Source organism: Strongylocentrotus purpuratus, unplaced genomic scaffold, assembly GCF_000002235.5.
Source record: "Strongylocentrotus purpuratus isolate Spur 01 unplaced genomic scaffold, Spur_5.0 spur5_scaffold_3, whole genome shotgun sequence".
Classification (NCBI taxonomy): domain Eukaryota; kingdom Metazoa; phylum Echinodermata; class Echinoidea; order Camarodonta; family Strongylocentrotidae; genus Strongylocentrotus; species Strongylocentrotus purpuratus.
In genome coordinates, this window is record NW_022145609.1 from 27,808,672 (window position 1) to 27,827,025 (window position 18,354).

At 36.6% G+C, this 18,354-nt stretch overlaps 2 protein-coding genes across 2 annotated transcripts in view; both read left to right on the top strand.

Moving 5' to 3' along the window:
* Window positions 1-718: 718 nt before the first annotated feature.
* LOC105444822 lies at window positions 719-10,358 on the top strand. The gene is made up of 9 exons (XM_030995866.1): window positions 719-739; window positions 2,358-2,418; window positions 3,413-3,424; window positions 4,659-4,736; window positions 5,672-5,710; window positions 7,018-7,053; window positions 8,333-8,407; window positions 9,517-9,540; window positions 10,255-10,358. The coding sequence occupies exons 1-9, from the start codon at window positions 719-721 to the stop codon at window positions 10,356-10,358; spliced, it is 450 nt and encodes a 149-aa protein (XP_030851726.1).
* Window positions 10,359-12,279: 1,921 nt separating this feature from the next.
* LOC100892803 overlaps window positions 12,280-18,354 on the top strand; it is an 84,542-nt gene continuing 78,467 nt past the window's right edge. Inside the window, exons 1-5 of the mRNA XM_030996154.1 lie at window positions 12,280-12,322; window positions 14,044-14,118; window positions 15,835-15,876; window positions 16,870-16,989; window positions 17,753-17,872. Coding sequence (XP_030852014.1) covers window position 14,118; window positions 15,835-15,876; window positions 16,870-16,989; window positions 17,753-17,872 — 283 coding nt within the window. The 5' untranslated portion in view covers window positions 12,280-12,322; window positions 14,044-14,117. The remainder of the gene's footprint in view (window positions 12,323-14,043; window positions 14,119-15,834; window positions 15,877-16,869; window positions 16,990-17,752; window positions 17,873-18,354) is intronic.

Genomic DNA, 18,354 nt, shown 5'->3' on the forward strand with positions numbered 1-18,354 from the left:
TGTTACTCTAGGTTATTTTTATGCATACATGGGAGTGGCAAATCTTTTTAAAGGAGTAATTATTAGTCGGGATCACTTCATTTTGGAGTTGATTCCACTCCAACTTACAGCTTCAAGAGTAGTGGTTGGATTACTCTCTTGAGGGTAGATTCAACTATTCTGAGCGTGGTTTCTAAACCCCAGGTGCTAAACCTCAAACGAAGGCTGTTCCCAAGTTCGACTCTCCCAAAAGAGGGCTTCCACTTCTGTTTATTTCGGGAGAATTTTTCTAATTTTCGACTTCTTCATAAATTATGATAGTGCGTAACTATGTGTGTCGGTTTACTGAAATAGTTATGCATAAGCATAATATAGTTTTATATTATTAATTATGATGTGTCTTCTTTCGTTTAACGTTTTGACATTTCGCAAAGTATCGCTTAGACGTAAGCATTTAAGTATGGTAAGTTGATTTCCTACAGGTTGAGGAAAACAGTTGTTGTGTCTTTAAGTGTGTTTACACCTTGTATTCTTAAATCCCCAATAAATAACGATACATCATGAGGATGCCAGTCATAGGGAAAACAATTAGGCTATTTTTGTTGTACTTGTCTTGAATTTATGCATCTTAAACCGACAAGTCATAACAAATAAAATGTTTTTGATCGAAAGGTTTACAAAATAAAAAGGACATTCACTTTTCTTTTGTCTCGTAAAGATTAATGTAGTTCACTCCTCCATGGCGTACCACCTACAGATCGTAACTCCCCTCATTGTTATTATCATTATCATTATTATAATCATTGATATTATTACTATTACTATTATGATTATTATTGTCCTTATTATCATTATCATTATTATCATTCTTACTATCTGTTTTTCCTTAAGATCTCTTTGGTGTCTTCTTGTTCTGTCACATCTCTTTCATTCTTCTCTTATCTGGTATCTTCAAAGTTCAAAGTTCAAATTTTTATTTCCATTTTCAAAATTCTGTCCTGAAGTATGCTAAACTTTAACTTATGTGTATTTTATTTTCTTTATTGAATCACTTGATGGTCGTATGCCCACATCTATACAATTTTCACACAACTGCGCCAGGAGTGTCATTTATTATTTATTATTATTATAAATAAAGTACCAACAAAATTTTAAAAAGTATACAACAGAAATTATACAAGTGTACATGTTATTTTTCTTTTCGTAACAAATAACATCTTAACCAATTATTTTTCCATGGTACAGAGAACGGCAAGGGAAATATTCAGTACAAAGGTTCTGTGCAAGGGGGATCATTCAGTCTCTCCAATCCAAAACCGCAAGGTAACTAGTATAGCCCCTCCCATTTATTCAATTTAAGTTCAGACTATAGGAAATTGATACGAAACTCATGTAAAGAAACATCGTATGAATTATCTTTGTAAACGTAGCGGAAGGGCGTACGTGACTCTTAAAATGTTGACTTTTAAAGCCCGGCATACGTCAGTTGTTTAGATGCACTAAGAAATACAAACAAATGAACAAACGAATTCCAGAACATGATTTTAGCATCGTGTAGAAGATAATTATGCCTGAATTTTACACTTGAATATTCATTTATTTAGTTCATTGATTTCTTAAAAACATTGTGTCAGTGTTAATTTTTATGAAACATTGGTCTTTGTAATCCGACTCATTCTAGCAAGTCAACCATCTATAAAGGAAAAGAAAAGGAAATTAAAGAGAACTACGACGACGATGATAATAATAACAACAAAGGTTGTTATGGATTACCCCCCCCCCCCCCCTCCTTGCCTGCCAATGCTACCGGGGGCTCACATAGGGGCTTTTTCAATCCAAGAACTGGCATGCAGCGTCTCGATCACGAAACCGTCCTAGCTAATAAAGTACAAGTTCACCGATATCCCGTTGAAATGCGTGTGCTAAGTTAACACGTAAATAACTTTTTCATTAACTGCTGCCGTGCCGTTGCCCCCGCCCCCCCCCCCCCCCGGCGATCCACAACTAATTGAAAAACAGTAACCACGTACATCAACACGTTCAACCATTCAATGCCCATGCTAAACAATCTAAATTAGCAAATTGACTTGTTTTATCTCATGTCTTATTTCACAATCAAAACGAAGTTGGAGACACTGATGTTGTAGCGGCACCAACTCGGGGTGGAGTTGAACAACCTGAACAACCTGAAACAGGTATGTAAACGGGGAGGTGCGCGGTGTTTGTGATAACGACGTTTCGGTAGTTTAACTTTGACTACCACGTTTATAATAGAGAAGGCGTGGCCAATAAACCCAACACCACCAACAACAACAAGCAGACACACACGTGCACCCCATGCACACCGTGTAAATTAAATGCGCCTGCTGTTTACATAGAAGCGGGGCATTCGAAAACACATAGCTTGTGCGGGTTATCGAAAACGCCATAAAAAACACTGTGAGTAGATCATTTAACGCCACAAAAAAAGAAATGAAATTATTTGCATGCATTTAAGTTTGAATGTGCCTATATTTTAACTGGTTTATTTATCTTCGGCCAAACTGTCGAAACTGCAGCTGAGCATCTTCTGAAGCCCATCGGGCGTCCCGATGGGCTCGCCAACGGTTGGGCGAGTAGTGCCTGCTAAGGTGTGGGGCTGGGGTTCTAGCTAATCTTACACCCGCTTCCCATCGGTTCGCCACACGTTGTGTGTCGGGATATATCCGGAATTCCGGATACGGGATAGATCTACTATTAGCAGTTGATTTCGAATAATTGAAGAAGATTAAAACCAATATTTCCTAACTGTGTAAGACTTATGTTGAAAATTATTGAGGCAATTGTTCTATCTGGTTATTCTTATGCATAGAGTCTATTTTTCTTAAATCCAAAGCCAAAATACAAGAAGACTAGCTAAAACTAAGCTAACTCCGGGAAGCTCTAACACCGGCGGCGCCAGTGTTTGAGCTTCAGTGTTTGAGCATCCCGGAGTTAGCTAAAAGCTAGAAAAGTTTTTGCTGAACGTCCGGATACACCCCAATCATAATGCTTTGTAGGCCTACATATTGTAGCTCTAAATGAATGCTGGGCCCAGGGTCTAATACTGTGAATACTCGTGACCTACTATATGCTTCTATCTAGAAGTCTATGTTATATTAAGTTATATTTGTTCTATATCTAATCAAAGCTAAAGTTAAAAGGGTTAAGGGTTCAGTACAGGAAAAAAAAGAAGAGATCGAATCTGGGCATTGTTTCACAAAATTGTGGTGGCATATATATAGTTCTCAGACATCCCATTAGAACGCGCATTTAATTTCATACACACATCTCAATTGGTTGTCAGCGAAACTTGAACTTAAGAAACACTACCCTTAGTACCAGAAATTTAGTAGTTTGGCCTGCAAGAATTGTCATTTACATTTGTTTTCTTACTCTTTTTATCTTGATACAGCTCCAAATACAGGTAAGTTGTTCCAGCTTCTATGTTAACCTAAGATGAGATATTTGTGTGAATCATAATCGTAATGTACGCGTGTTCACTTTTATAGTGACACTGACAACTTATAGGTTTCATAAGGCTAAGGGCTTACTTATTTTACGTATATATTTTTGGCATTATTCCGAGTCGACCTTGCTCATACTTGCTGATCATGAGTCCAAAACCAGGGAACCCCACTAACAAAAAATCTTGGTTGCCCTTTCAGGCTAAAAATGTTACTGTTTTCAATTTTGTATGTGCGGCCCATATATTCATGTTTTAATACACCTGTTTTTTACATTTAAAAGTATGCTGATTGCTGCACTGAGACCTTTCTAGTCCTGTGTTTCTTTCTCTGCCAATATCTATTTGCATGTACTTTCTTACCTCTGCTATCTATACCTGCCAAACCTTACAAATAATCTGGAATATTCCTATTTTTTCATATTTTTTTTTTTATGCTAAAGCCAAATTAAGCTTGTTTTATCATGTGCCGCATTTGAGAGTTCACATATTGTGTGCGTTGAATGGCCGCATGATTGAGCATCGAATTTGTAATCACTCTTTGGTACAGATTTACAGCGTACTGCCAGTTACACTGCCACTGCAAGTGCGATTTCTTATTTTCTAAAGCATACCGTGCTAAAAATTCCTAATTCATATTTTCAAATGTTGGCAGGTATAATAATAATAATAATAATATTTAATTTGTATATAGCGCTTAATACAAATGTCTCTAAGCGCTTTACAAATATACTATTACTCTGGTCATTGGATTCAGTGCTTGCCCACACACATTGTGTGCACAATCTCCACTCCCTGGGGAGCATTCCAGCCAGGCGTAACTCCCATCTTCTGTCTGGATGAACTCTTTTCTCTATTAAAGCCCCACTGCACTACTTGTAGCTACTGGCGCCCTCTATAAAGCCAACAAGCCTTAGTGGTACCCGTTGATCCCCATGGTCCCCTTTTACTTATATGTTAATTGAGAACTGATTCAATGAGATAACCACCTGCCAGTAAACACACAAGGAGCTCTAATCCATCCCTGCCAAACTAGTGCAGATAGGCTTTAAGAGTGCAAAAATTATTTCAGGATGTAGACATAATATGGAAACAAATAGTAATAAGACAACAAGAAACAATTAAATGGCACATAATAAAACACCTAGCTTGTGCACTTTTGACCATGGATGTATTGATCCCTATTTCTTGGCAGGCGTTTTCAAGTTGAATCTTAAGAACTTGAAGAAAGCTTTCTCACTCAAGGCAATACCAAAGGCACCAGAAAGAGGAGGTAATATATTGACAGGGTACTATATTGGTTTATGGGAACTACCGTAATTAACGGTGTATTAACCACATTTTTTTGCCGCCCCAAAAAATTCAAAGTAGGGGGTGCATCTTATACACGGTACACACACAAACAAAAATCAGTAATCGGTGTGTTGACTCACCACTCGGAAACTAGAACAACACTCAAATTTATCTGTCATCTTGGTTTGAAAGTAATCTTTCTGATAGATCTCAATATGTAGTTTGTTATAATAATTCCTCCAATTTTTCTTCTATTACATGGCGTACCACAATGTTCTATCCTAGGTCCTCTATTGTTTTTTAATTTACATTAATGATCTTACACATTCAGCTGCACCTCGCCGTTAAATGAAAGGCCTTCCTGCGTGGGTTTTTTTAACACGGACCTGGCTTGCTGCCTACAGAGTCGGCAAAAAAAGAGTCAGCAATTTAAAAAAAAAAAATTTAGGGCCAAAAAGAGGGGTGTGGTTAATACACGAGGGCGGTATATACACCGTTAATTAAGGTACAACTAAAGGGTAATCCAACCATTACAGCAAAGCAAGATGAAAGAAACCAGAAAGTGTGGAAAAAATCAGACAATTGTGAATGTGAAAGTTATGAAACGTTAACGTTGTAATTGTTAACAGCTCGATCTACATATGGGAATTATTTTCAATTTGATATATATATATATATATCACTGTGATGTGGAAACTCTTTATTTGTTCCAACACATTAATAAATATAATTTTCAGTAATATAGGACTGTGTAGGGCCTTCTGGGTTTTGAAAATTTACTTAATTTGTCCACTTGAAATTGACCATGAAAGTTGAATTTGGCCATGGACGTGTAATCATTGTCCACCGGTAATAAAAAGTGAAGCCTGATCCCTGTTTCTTACTTTTCTCTGTCTTTCTTCGTTGTCATTTCAGATACAGAAACTGCGGAGGTTAGGACAAGAGAAAGTGACAGTAAGGATATTTGAAAGGGGGAATCCACCCTGATTATCAAGTTCTTGTTGATACAAATTATTTCATTCACCTGTGACAAATAATTGTATTTCAATAGTCTGAATGTGAATGGCATACATTACTTGTTGCTAGGTAGGACAAACATTATGGCCGGTCCTACCTAACAACAAGTAATACCGGTATATGCAAAAATGAAATAATTTGTATTGAGGCACTTAAGTTTAGATTTGGTTACATTACTATTACTACTACTACTAATAATAAACCATTCTTATACAGCACATATCACAAAAATGAATTCAAGTTCCTATGTGCTCAGAAAAAAAGAAAAGAAGGATAATAGCAGACATAAAGGAAGAAAAGAGAATAACTGCTTTGTCATAACATTGTACTATTTTAACAATCAGAAAAATGTGTCTTTAAGAGACTCTTATTCTACTGTGTCAACCTGATTAAGATTACTAGGTAATTTATTCCATAACTCTGCAGCTGCCAGTTAAAAGGACCTCGCACCATAGTAATTTGTTGATATTAAGGGGGGGGGGGAACTAACAAGGATCTTGACTGAGAGCGAAGGTTTGTTGCCTGGCAATATTTTGTTATCAATTGTTGTAAGTAATCGGGGCCTAATTCTTGCATGCACAAGAACACCAATGTTAAAATCAATTTGTCGTTTTACTGGAAGCCAATGGAGTTTTTCTAAAACTGGGCTGATGTGATCATGAAGTCGAGTTCGAGTAACCAACCTTGCTGCAGAGTTTTAGATTCTTTGCAACTTCTGAATTTCATTATCAGGAAGACCATATATATATAAGATACTATTACAGAAGTTGAGGCGAGAAACTAAATTGGGTTCTGGTTTACTGGTAGGTTTAGTTTGAATGTGGTGGTGGTTATTTTACCTGATTGCTAAGAAAGCATAAATGCTTGTAAGTAGGCAACCAGACAGCCGACGGCTTTAGGTCCTCTCAGAGGGACGTGGTAATGAGGATTAATGCCTTACCAAAGGGCACAAGCGCATTGACTTGGTTTCATACCCGGGTCACCGGATCACGAGACCACTGCTCTACTAACAGAGCTATCGCGCCTCCTCAATTTAGGGTTAGGTAGAGTATTGGGTACCTGGTTGAAGTTAAGCATTTGGTTACCGTAGGGAGTTATCGTGGAACAATTGTAGCCTGAGCAAGTGTTGTACAACTGTGCCAATGGCAGTGGGAGTATTCAGGAGTCGGCTGAACACAATCAACTCGATTATTGCCAACTTCTTTCATCACTTTTCTTTCGTCTTTTTTATACTTTATTTCAAGGTTCATCTGCTTCTTCTACAGGAGTTTCCACGTCAGGTACGCTGAAAATTCCTTTCACGGGCTAGAGTATGGCTAGAGTGCCTATGTCCATTGCTGGAGTATACAGATAGTGACATCAACAGAAGTCACTCTTATTCAGAGGTCAAATTCATGTAGCACCAGAATGGTTTCCTTCTATAGAGTTTGTATGTGGGAGGGAGCTATTTGGAGCTCCATGAAGCGACCTTTGAGCGTGAATGCGTGCACGTGTCGTAACTATCTCTCTCAGAACGCTTTGCCTTTATCTGTGCAGAACCCATGTCTGCGAACATGTAGAACCGTACTATTCTGTTAAGATAAAACATGAAATAGACGCCATTTTTTGTCTTTATCATAGCGATAGATATAACCATGCAAAACTGAATTTAAAAATAATAAGATTAAACGTCACATTTCTCTGTTTTGATTTACAAGCCGCTAAACGCTTTCTTTTACTTTGCACTGTCATGGTCACCTTTTCTTAGGAATATAGAATCATTCCTCCTCTAATTTGTATTACATTTTTGGCACCTGAGAAAATGACCCTGCCTTCCTGAAGACACTTGCGCTGTACACAAAAATATTTATATGGGAATGAACAAATAAATAGCTTGAGATTTTGGTCTAAACAATACTGCTATTCCCTCAAAAGGAAATTTGAAGACCAATCGTTTTCTATGTTTTTATATGATATTCTTCCACCCTAAAGACAAAAAGAATGAGAAATTATTTTTCAATTTGTTTGTTCTTCTCAGAACTTGACTTTCCCTCTTAAAATGACTGAGGTCTGGTCAAGTATAACTGGATTGAAGGAAAACATTTCTTATTGTTTAAAACATATATATATTCTTTTTGTTGTTGAACATATATCACCCCTTCTTTAAACTCTTTACAGTAAAGTAATGGGCCTTTTGTGATATCATATAAGTATCATTTGCAGATCAGGGGAGTGTTTCACAAAGATCCTAAGTTGAACTTATCTCTAAATTGGACTTAAGAATTATAAAAATATTGTTTTAAAGATATTTTAAAGATTATCAAATGTTGATCCAAATCATTCATATTTTCTATTATCAAGGAGGTTTCATGTTCTTGAAGTGGAATGTATTAATTTCTGCTTTTGAATATATGTTATTTTAAGGCTAAAAATGGCTCTCCATGATGTATAAGTCTAACTTGGAGTTAAGTTCAACTTAGGATCTTTGTGAAACACCCCCCAGGTGTTGATTTGGTGATATACCTTTATAATGACCTAATTTTGAAAATTGAAGTTTTGTTTCATTTCTCTTGTATGCAGAGATAAATGCTGTTGGTCAGGGCCTTTTTGTCAGCCTTGCTGGACGTTCTGGTTCACAATCTTTCCGAATGCCAGGTAGGTATAAACTCATATGCATACAACTTATAAACCAGGACCAATGAATGTGACATTTCATAATTTCTAATACTGGTTTTGCCCAAGCTGGAGCTGGAGTTAATTGGGCTAGCATACCTTAATTTCTAAGGAGCCAATGATATTCCTTCATTTTGCATGCCATATTTTCTCAATTTTAGATTTGCAGTTTGTTTCTAGCTTTATCATTCCAATATAATTGTAATTCTTTCTGATGGGTGCAAAGGGAAAAGTAAGTACATCTTCAACATCTTAATCACCATCATCATTGCGGCTATCATCATCATCAACATCATCATCAACATCATCATCAACATTATCTTCATGATCATCATCATCATCAACATCATCATCATCATCACCATCATCATCATCATCATCTTTATCATTAACATCAACATCACCATCATCATCATCTTCATCATCACCATCATCATTGCGGCCATCAACATCATCATCATCATCATCATCATCATCATCATCATCATCATCTTCATCATCATCATCATCATCATTGCTGCCATCATCATCAACATTATCTTCATGATTGTCATCATTAACATCCCTTCTAATCAGTTTCTTTCCCCATGCTATGGGATTCAACGTTTCATTTTTCTCATGGCCCTATTCCAGACCATATGGTCAACAGCACCCTCCTGTGCAAGGCGAGATGCCTTCATAAAAACACTTTTTTTTTTTGTATCATTTACTCCTAAAGATTTCTTTGTTTTTCAATTACTTTTTTCTCCATTGAACTCGGGTTTCATATTCTGAGTTCATTATAGTGGATTAAATCACATAATAGTTTCTGATGTCATACTGTGCACTAGTGTCCTTTGGCAAAACATTGATCTACATTTGCCACACTCAACCCAGGTGATGTAAATGGGTAGGAATTTGGCGGGAATTAATTCCTTGAAATGCTAGAGCGCTGTAATGGCAGCTAGGCTAAAGCCGGGGTAATAATAAAAATGCGCCTCGGAATGGAATCTCTAGATAAAAGGCGCTATAAAAATGCCTATTATTATTATTTATTATTATAAGAATAATCTATCCCTAACAATTGTGATGCTTTTCGTTTTCATCGACAGGAGCGTCTGAATTTGTGCGAGGAGGTGAGTTGTTCCAGAATTCAAATAAACTGTTCAGTTGTTGAGGTCTAGTCAAAATGTGACGAGAAACATGAAATACGTAAACTCATAACAATAGGTATAAATTGTATTAAGCTACTGAGGGAAGAAGTTTGAAAGAGGCAAGACAGGACAATTCTCTGATGGAAAGTGCAATACTGTTCCATTTTTTCGAGTCAGCCACTGTGAAATGTTTTGTGGTAAATGAGAGCCTAGACTTGGGAATAATTAGTTTGTATTTGTCACATATCGAGCGAAGGTCACGGGATAACTGATGACAAACTATTCCCCATTTTTTTTTCTTCTTTAATAAAATCATCTTTATTCAATATTGCTTTTGACTTTACAAAACATAACAAAACATATATGAATATACATACATAATTATAACCAATATAATCAACAAGCATATAGCTGATTATTTTTTTCCTTTTTTTTCCCAAATCGCTACCCTAGTATGTGGTAAATAAAATGGAAAGAATTGTTGGTCAGACCTCAATGATTTTGTTGGCCTTTGTTATTCCCACAACATTATGGGTAGCACATGTTTCTTTTGAATCTTTTTTTTTTTTTATATACACACACACATGTTGATTGTATTTTCTTTTTTTAAAATCAAATTTGGAAATAAACTTGGATCAAATTGAATTGAATGCACTCTAATATGCATCAAACAAACAATTTTCCTTCTATTTAAAGACACTGAGGTACAGGCACCAAGAACACGAGGAACAGGGGGAAGTGGTAAGCATTTACTGAGCCAATTAACTTGCCTCTTGATAGTACAGTCAACCCTGCTTTAGGGTCCACCTGTCTACAAAGACCACATACATTTTGAATTTCCTTTGGCAATCGTTTCTTATTGAAACATGTACTAGAGGAACCTGTCTACAAAGACCACTTTTTGTGTTTCCCTTGGGCGGTTGCTATAGACAGGTTTGACTGTACAGTGAAACCTGCTTTAGGGACCACCTGTCTACAAAGACCTCATACATTCTGCATTTCCTTTGCCAATTGTTTCTTATCGAAACATATACCAAAGGAACCTGTCTACAAAGACTACTTTTTGTGTTTCCCTTGGGCGGTCGCTATAGACAGGTTTGACTGTACAGTGAAACCTGCTTTAGGAACCACCTGTATATAAAGAGCACATTTTGAATTTCCTTTGGCAATCGTTTCTTATTGAAACATGTACTAGAGGAACCTGTCTACAAAGACCACTTTTTGTGTTTCTCTTGGGTGGTTGCTATAGACAGGTTTGACTGTACAGTGAAACCTGCTTTAGGGACCACCTGTATATAAAGACCACATTTTGCATCTCCTTTGCCAATTGTTTCTTATTGAAACATGTACTAAAGGAACCTGTCTACAAAGACCACTTTTTGTGTTTCCCTTGGGTGGTTGCTATAGACAGGTTTGACTGTATAGTGAAACATGCTTTAGGGACCACCTGTATATAAAAACCACATTTTGAATTTCCTTTGCCAATCGTTTCTTATTGAAACGTACTGAAGAAACCTGTGCGCAGGATAGACCACTGATCTTGTCACCCTGAAGTGATCTTTATATACAGGTCTCACTGTATATGATATCTGTGATGATTTTGGAATCCATGAGGGGTTGTTTTTTTGTATATTACTTACATGGGCAAGTGAAATTCTCCCTGGGGAGATAGAGTCATTTTGAATACCCAAACTTCATATTTCATAATAGGGTAATTCTAAGTGACAGTTCCAAAGCATTTTAAATTTTGTAAAAGAGTTTTATAGACCATTTGGATAAAAATATGCAAATTGATGATATAATATATAAACTATATATTTGGTTTCCTTATCACCCATTTTACCATTAATGGTTATTGTCGTAGGTGTTGGCTGTTGAGTGATGCTGCCATGGTAAAGTCACCATCAATGGTATTAATTTTGATGCAACGGGCCCTGATCAGTATTATTATGTAGTCCTACATTACACATAGAAAGAGCAAATAGAATGAATTAGGTACTCATTTAAAAAAAAAAAAATCAACTTTACACTGTGAAATAGTGAAATGGATGGATGGAAAACAGCTCTTGTATGTTTATTGAATATAATTAAAATGTCATTATTACCATTATTTTATTTGTTTACATCTTGTATATTCTGTACACATAATGCCTACTCAAGGGATCTAATTGACCGACTTCTTTTTTAAGAGGTTCAAATTGAAATAACAACCGGTATTTGAAGATTTAGGAGAGATAGGAAATAATGACGGGTGATTTGAGACATCCTACATCAAAAGTATTATTAGTACCTTTGATTATGTAATTGCATTATTTCTTTCTATCTTATTTTTATTGAGAAAAAGAAGAACTGTGGCAGAAATAGATTTAAAAAACCTTGTTTATTGTATTCACTCATTATATGCTCGAATATATCTGTGTACAAGATTGTATTTATCATGGTATAGATGAATAATAATACAGGCTTCAAGATAATTGAACTGTTTCCAGTGCAGCATACCAATGTTAAAAGGGTTTTCATGGAGCTAATGAAGAAAATGGATAATTTATTATGCAAAGCCATAATGTTACACAAAGCAATCCTTCCGTAATCTGGTGACTATTGTTTTTTGCGAAATTGCATGCGTGGTAAAGGAGTGACCATGCAGAGGCGTAGTAAGCAACCTAAGTTTTAAATTCTTCATGATAAGTATTATATTCTTCCCTTTTTTGTGCAGGTACTATTGATACAAGTATATCATCATCAAGCTCATCTTTCCATTTGTGTAAGTGAATTTTTGGTATTCTTCCATCAAAAGTTTTAAGCGGGACTGCACTACTTGTAGCTACTTGAGCCCTCTATGTAGCAAACAATGCCTAAGCGGTACCCGTTGATCCCCCATGGTCCCCTTTTTCTTATGTTAATTGAGAGCTGATTTGATGAGATGCCCACCTGTCAGTGACCATGCAGGGAGGTCTAATCCCTCCTGACCAAACTAGTGCAGACAGACTTTAAGGGTAGCAATTACAATAAATATTTGGCTCTCTGTGATGTTGGTTTCTTGTTGTTACAGGGTAGTCTACTCTACAAATATGGGCTTCAAATATTACTTCCAATAAAGAGATATAACAAATTGAAATAAACTTTCAGTACTCATAAATGTAAAAAACGTCTTGTTCGTAGACTTCATGACGCACCCGAATTTTGGTTTTGGTATCTGCTCTGATATACATATTGACTGGCCCTCGGATCACAGCCGGCCCTCAAATCAAAATATTGAGCGGCATAAAAGGTGCGGTGGACTATTTTGGGGGGTCTGTGACTTGGTGACGGAACATGGCCACCCCGTCGCAAGGTGCCATTTTGAGGGCGATCTTCAAGGAGGTTAATATGTTACAATGTGTAGAGGTGTCATAGTCTAGTGGATATGACACCGGGCTATGGTTCATGGTACGAGTCCCACTGCGGCCGGCATGAATGTCCTTTGGCAAGACATTAATCTACATTTGCCACTCTCCACCCAGGTGCAGTAAATCGGTACCTGGTAGCGTATTTTTATGCCTTCGTTACGAAATAGCCGGAGGCATTATGTTTTCGGGTTGTCTGTCCGTCCGTACGTCCTGTACTCGTGATCGCGTTACCTGAAGAACCGATTGATGGATTCCTGCCAAACTTTGGTCGTGTATGTATCTTGCAGAGCCGATGAAGTGATTAGATTTTGGGGTCACGAGCTCAAAGGTCAATGGTCAAAGGGCTCATTATGTATGCAAAAACAGCTCGTGATCGCGTTATCTGAAGAACCTATTGATGGATTTCTGCCAAACTTAGGTCATGTATGTTAATTGCAGAGCCGATGAACTGATTAGATTTTGGGGTCATGAGGTCAAGGTCAAAGGTCATGCAGCTCATTATGTATGCAAAAATAGCTTGTGATCGCAGTATCATTAGAACAGATTGATGGATTCCTACCAAACTTAGATCATGTATGTATCTTGCAGAGCCAAATAACTGAGTAGATTCTTGGGTCATGAGGTCAAGGTCAAAGGTTATGAGCTCATTATGTATGCAAAAAAAGCTTGTGAACGCATTCTCATTAGAACTGACAGATGGATTACTATTTAACTCAGGACATCTTGCAGATTCAATGAACTGAGTAGATTTTAGGGTCATGAGGTCAAAGATCAAAGGGTCATATATGTATATGAGAAATTGCTTGTAATCACGATATTCTGAGAACCTGTTAATGGATTACAATTGAACCTGAATTTGAAAAATTTCTTCTGTTTTGTTTTGTAAAATTGCTCTATGGCGGAGGCATCATTTTCGACTGCGCGCAGTCGAAGTTTCATCTAGTTTCCTTTAATGCTTTGAGCACCTTGGGGAAGCTGGGCTCCAGGGTTACAATAGTACGCCTTAAGCATCCCCTGGGATAGATATGCGTGCAATATAAATGTAGCTATTACATCTGATTTTATCACGACAAATATTCAACCTTGTCCATTATAGCTCCTTTGGATCGACTATCGGGACAAGGAATCATTGAACTTGGTGACACCAAAGCTGGATCGAAAAAGTACACAAGTAAGTAACCGTTGTGGTATGACAGGTTCTGTATCTCATCTGCTAACCATAGCATAGAGAGAGATATAGTTGCGACACATGTGTATAGACGTAGAGGTGTTGTGGTCTAGTGGATACGTCACCATACTGTGTCTCACATAGTTTGGCAAGACATTGATCTACATATGCCACCCTCCATCCAGTGGAGTGTTTCACAAAACTTGTCATCAGTGACAAATGACAGTTTTTGTTGTAAGCTACTAATTGTTTCTGATTGGTTATCAGCAGATTTGTCACTGATTTTTGACATTTGTCATTGAGAAAAGGCTTTGTAAAACGGGCCCCAGGTGTAATAGTAAATGGATACCGTAATTAACGTTGTATAAACCGCCCTCGTGTATTAACCGCACCCCTCTTTTTCACTGTTAAAAAAAAAAGAAGCCAGGTCCGTGTTAAAAAAAAACCACGCAGGAAGGCCTTTCATTTAACTGCGAGGTGCAGCTGAATGTGTAAGATCATTAATGTAAATTAAAAAACAGTAGAGGACCTAGGATAGAACCTTGTGGTACACCGTGTGTAGGAATTATTATTATAAACTACATATTGAGATCTATCAGAAAGATTACTTTCAAACCAAGATGACAGACAAATTTGAGTGTTGTTCTAGTTTCCTAGTGGTGAGTCAACACACCGACTACTGAGCTGGGAGACATTGCCAGGCATAGCGCCAGGTGGAGGGGCATAAATCAAAACTTTAATTTTTTTTTTTTTTTTTTGGTGTATCGTGTATAAACCGCACCCCCGACTTTGAATTTTTTTCTGCGGCAAAAAGGTGCGGTTTATACACCGTTAATTACGGTACCTCCTAATAATTTATTCTGTGAATGCTTTTATCCCCCTATGGTAATAATAATCCCTTGCAGGAGCCTTGAGCACCCCTTGGAAAGGATACTTGTGCAGCCATTGTCACTGAAGTATCTTATTTCAGAATTATCCGTGCTATTGCAAACTTGACGAAAATATGACGCATGTCTTTACGCAGTATGTCATAATAGATGAAGTATTTTGTATATTCTATACATTTTTTGTAATAATTTATTTATATTTTCTTCCCCTTTTGTAATATAACGATTATTTGCGTACTTCATGAATATTCAATAATTAATTTGTAGCCTATGTTGATACTTTTCTTATGTATGTCCGTTTGTATTGAAGTTAATCCAAACTTGTGGATTTTATTTCAATAAATTTGAATTTGATTTTTTTTTAAATTTTTTTTTTCTGATACTAGGTGCTCATACTTTCATTTGATTCAACAATACCTAGAAATGTCTTTCTGAAGTGGTAATATCCCTATGTAGGTCTGCATTTAAATGTGGATTTCAAAAAGCAGGGGAGTGTTTCACAAAGACTAAGATCGACTTTAAGTTAGACTTAACTATGGCAGGCTGTTCATGCCACTGTTCGCTCTCACCAAGGGACGTACAAATCATCGTCATAAATCTACAGAATTTATATTTTTTAATGATAATTCATTATTGAAGGAAAAAATATTATCCAAAGATCGTAATGGTGAAAGCAAAAAGTGGCATGAACGGCCTACCATCTTTGTGAAACACTCCCCAGGAATGGTATTTTTAAATGTTAGTATCAAAGTATATACATGTATAGGCCTATAGCTTTGTAGTAGGCCTACAAACTAGTGACTGTATATGCTTTTTTGTTTGTTTTTGACAGTGCCAGACTTGGATGATTATTTGCAAGGGATTCCATCCAATTGTGAGTATCAGATCAACCGTCTCTTTGGTTTATTGGTAGAGGGGTCGTAGTTGAGTGGTTTATGTGTGTGTATGTCTCTGTGCAAATTTAGTTATGAATCATGTTTAAAGAAAAAGATGAGTTCTGGTCATGCGATTGCATTGTGAAGGAAACAGTGTGGAATCGATTAGAAAAGGTTGATCATCGCATTTATAAGTATTGGTGTGTACTACAAGGTTCTGGAATCATTAAAATGATAAGAAATTTGGCCAGTCTTGGTAAAGTTACAAGCACGGTACACAGAAAGATGTATATGGGACTACACAAACATGTGGCAAAAAATCTGTCCTGATGGTTATACTAGCTGTTACATGCCTTATTTAAGGCATTTGAAGAGCCATGCTTTTCAGGGAACATTTTTAATCTGATGTTCTTCCACACTTGCATAATAACGATGATAACGCTCACTAAAACTTTTTACTTCTTCCCAGAACTCAACCTTATAATTCCTTTAAAATAAAGATGACGTAATGAATTAAAAATGAAAGAAATTATTTATCATATACTCTGCTTGTACGTCTACAAACATGATAATTCCAAAATAGAGTACCGGTAGAGACAAACTATTGATTTGTTATGAGATTTTTAATATTTAGGCTAACAATAACAACATGCATGATGTTATCTGTCTATTATTGGTTTGATGTTTTTTTAATATTGAACATTCAATTTAAGAATTATCGGTTTTAGGAATTAAGGAGCTAGTGCACACACTTTGTCATGTCCAGTGCCTATGCATTGAGTCTACCTTGCATCATTAGTTGTTGCCATGTCTGGCAAGCCTCTGGAAATCTTTTAACTTTTGTAAAAGAAGTATACATACATTAAAAGTAGCATTAAATCATGTCTATTCATTATTTAAGCTTTAGACTGAAACTTCAGATGGAATATAACATGCATTATACTCATGAATCCCATGCTAAACCTTCAATCCCCTGTTTATTGTTTTGACAGCACCTGGGGTTCATGGAGATTACACCATCACATCGACCTTTAACGGTGGCAATCAAGCTCTATCCACGGCTCTCGCAGCCTTCAATACGACCGCAAACATCCAGAGTCTACAAGCCGCATGTGAGCCATTCGCCAATTTATACCCCTCGTTGAATTTGTTGACAGTTAAAATAGATGAACACAATGTGCTCCATTTGAAAAATATTCTAGGAAATTTGACTCCTTGTGTTTTACCATTATTTATTTCTAGAGTACGTTCACATTGCAGTATAAAGGATGAATTTTTTTATTGTGTCTGCGGATGCTTCTAGAATTCTTCACAAAGTGCATGCATTAATAAGATGTAGAAATGGTCCTACAGTCATGTGAAAGATTTCCCCTAAGTGCATACTCATTGGCAAAACCAAGAATAAATGTGGTTTGAGTGCAAATATAATTATTGGAAGTTTTGCTATTGTTTTCAGAATTTTTTTTTGCCACACTTGCAAAACCATGGAAATAGAATTTCTAAGAGTAATGAACCTGAGAAGTCTTGTTCATTATCTGATTGTGTCCAGTGCATATTCCATAAAAATGCACCTGCAAACATGATTATTTGTATAAAGTTAATTCTCCTACCAGATCTAAATTAGGACCGACCGGGAAGTGAAAGGGCACGTTTGATTTCATATAAATTTCTAACACCGGAATACTTAATAAAGTATGGGACACTAAATTACGAAATACCTTGGACATGTAGTCCCATATACCTGTGGGGAGTGCAATAGCGATTGATAGATGTGTTGGTATAAGACAAACGAGGTAAAGAAAAGGACAGCTCCTTAGTTTTTTACACAACTATGAGGATAGAATACCAGGATTTCTGTTGATTTCATTGTTGCAGTCTCTGAAGATTCAAGCACCTATGGTCATATCACTGCAAAGCTGGGGAACATGCCACAAGGGAAGCTCACTTTCCTTGCATCGGCGAACACGGATGGTGCTCTATTATCCAAGATTCTGAGTAAGTATACATCAAATTTTTCAATTATTTTATTCTTTTTAAGTTTTTTTTATTGGTACAGTTAAACCTGCTTTAGTGACCACCTGTCTACAAAGACCACATTTTTTGTTTCCCTTGAAAATGGTTTCTCATTGAAACATGTATGGTACTAAAGGAACCTGTCTACAATGACCACTGTTTGTGTTTCCCTTGGGCGGTCTCTATAGACAGGTTTGCCTGTACAAGCATCACATGACCTTTTTCACCTCAGGAACGTTAAATTTGTTATTAGGAATTATATTTTTTGGAACCATGTTTGCCAAGAACTATGTCCTGTACTATGGTATCGTCTGGTGTTCAATCAAAAGTGTATCAATCACTTGAAAAAATAAGATGCGTAAAGCTTGAATGTTTAAAATCAACCCCAAAACGCTTTGCTTGGCAGTCTAAAGGTTAATTGAATTAGGAGTATGAAGAAAATAAAGGATAACATAAACAAAATG

What these genes read in the sequence shown, in the direction of transcription:
- LOC105444822 (XM_030995866.1), top strand. Translation starts at nt 719, where the DNA reads ATGGCGTACCACCTACAGATC. An exon ending in TACAGGAGTTTCCACGTCAG is followed by an intron (nt 7,054 to 8,332) that starts GTACGCTGAAAA and finishes TCTTGTATGCAG; the next exon opens with AGATAAATGCTGTTGGTCAG. An exon ending in GTCTGAATTTGTGCGAGGAG is followed by an intron (nt 9,541 to 10,254) that starts GTGAGTTGTTCC and finishes TTCTATTTAAAG; the next exon opens with ACACTGAGGTACAGGCACCA.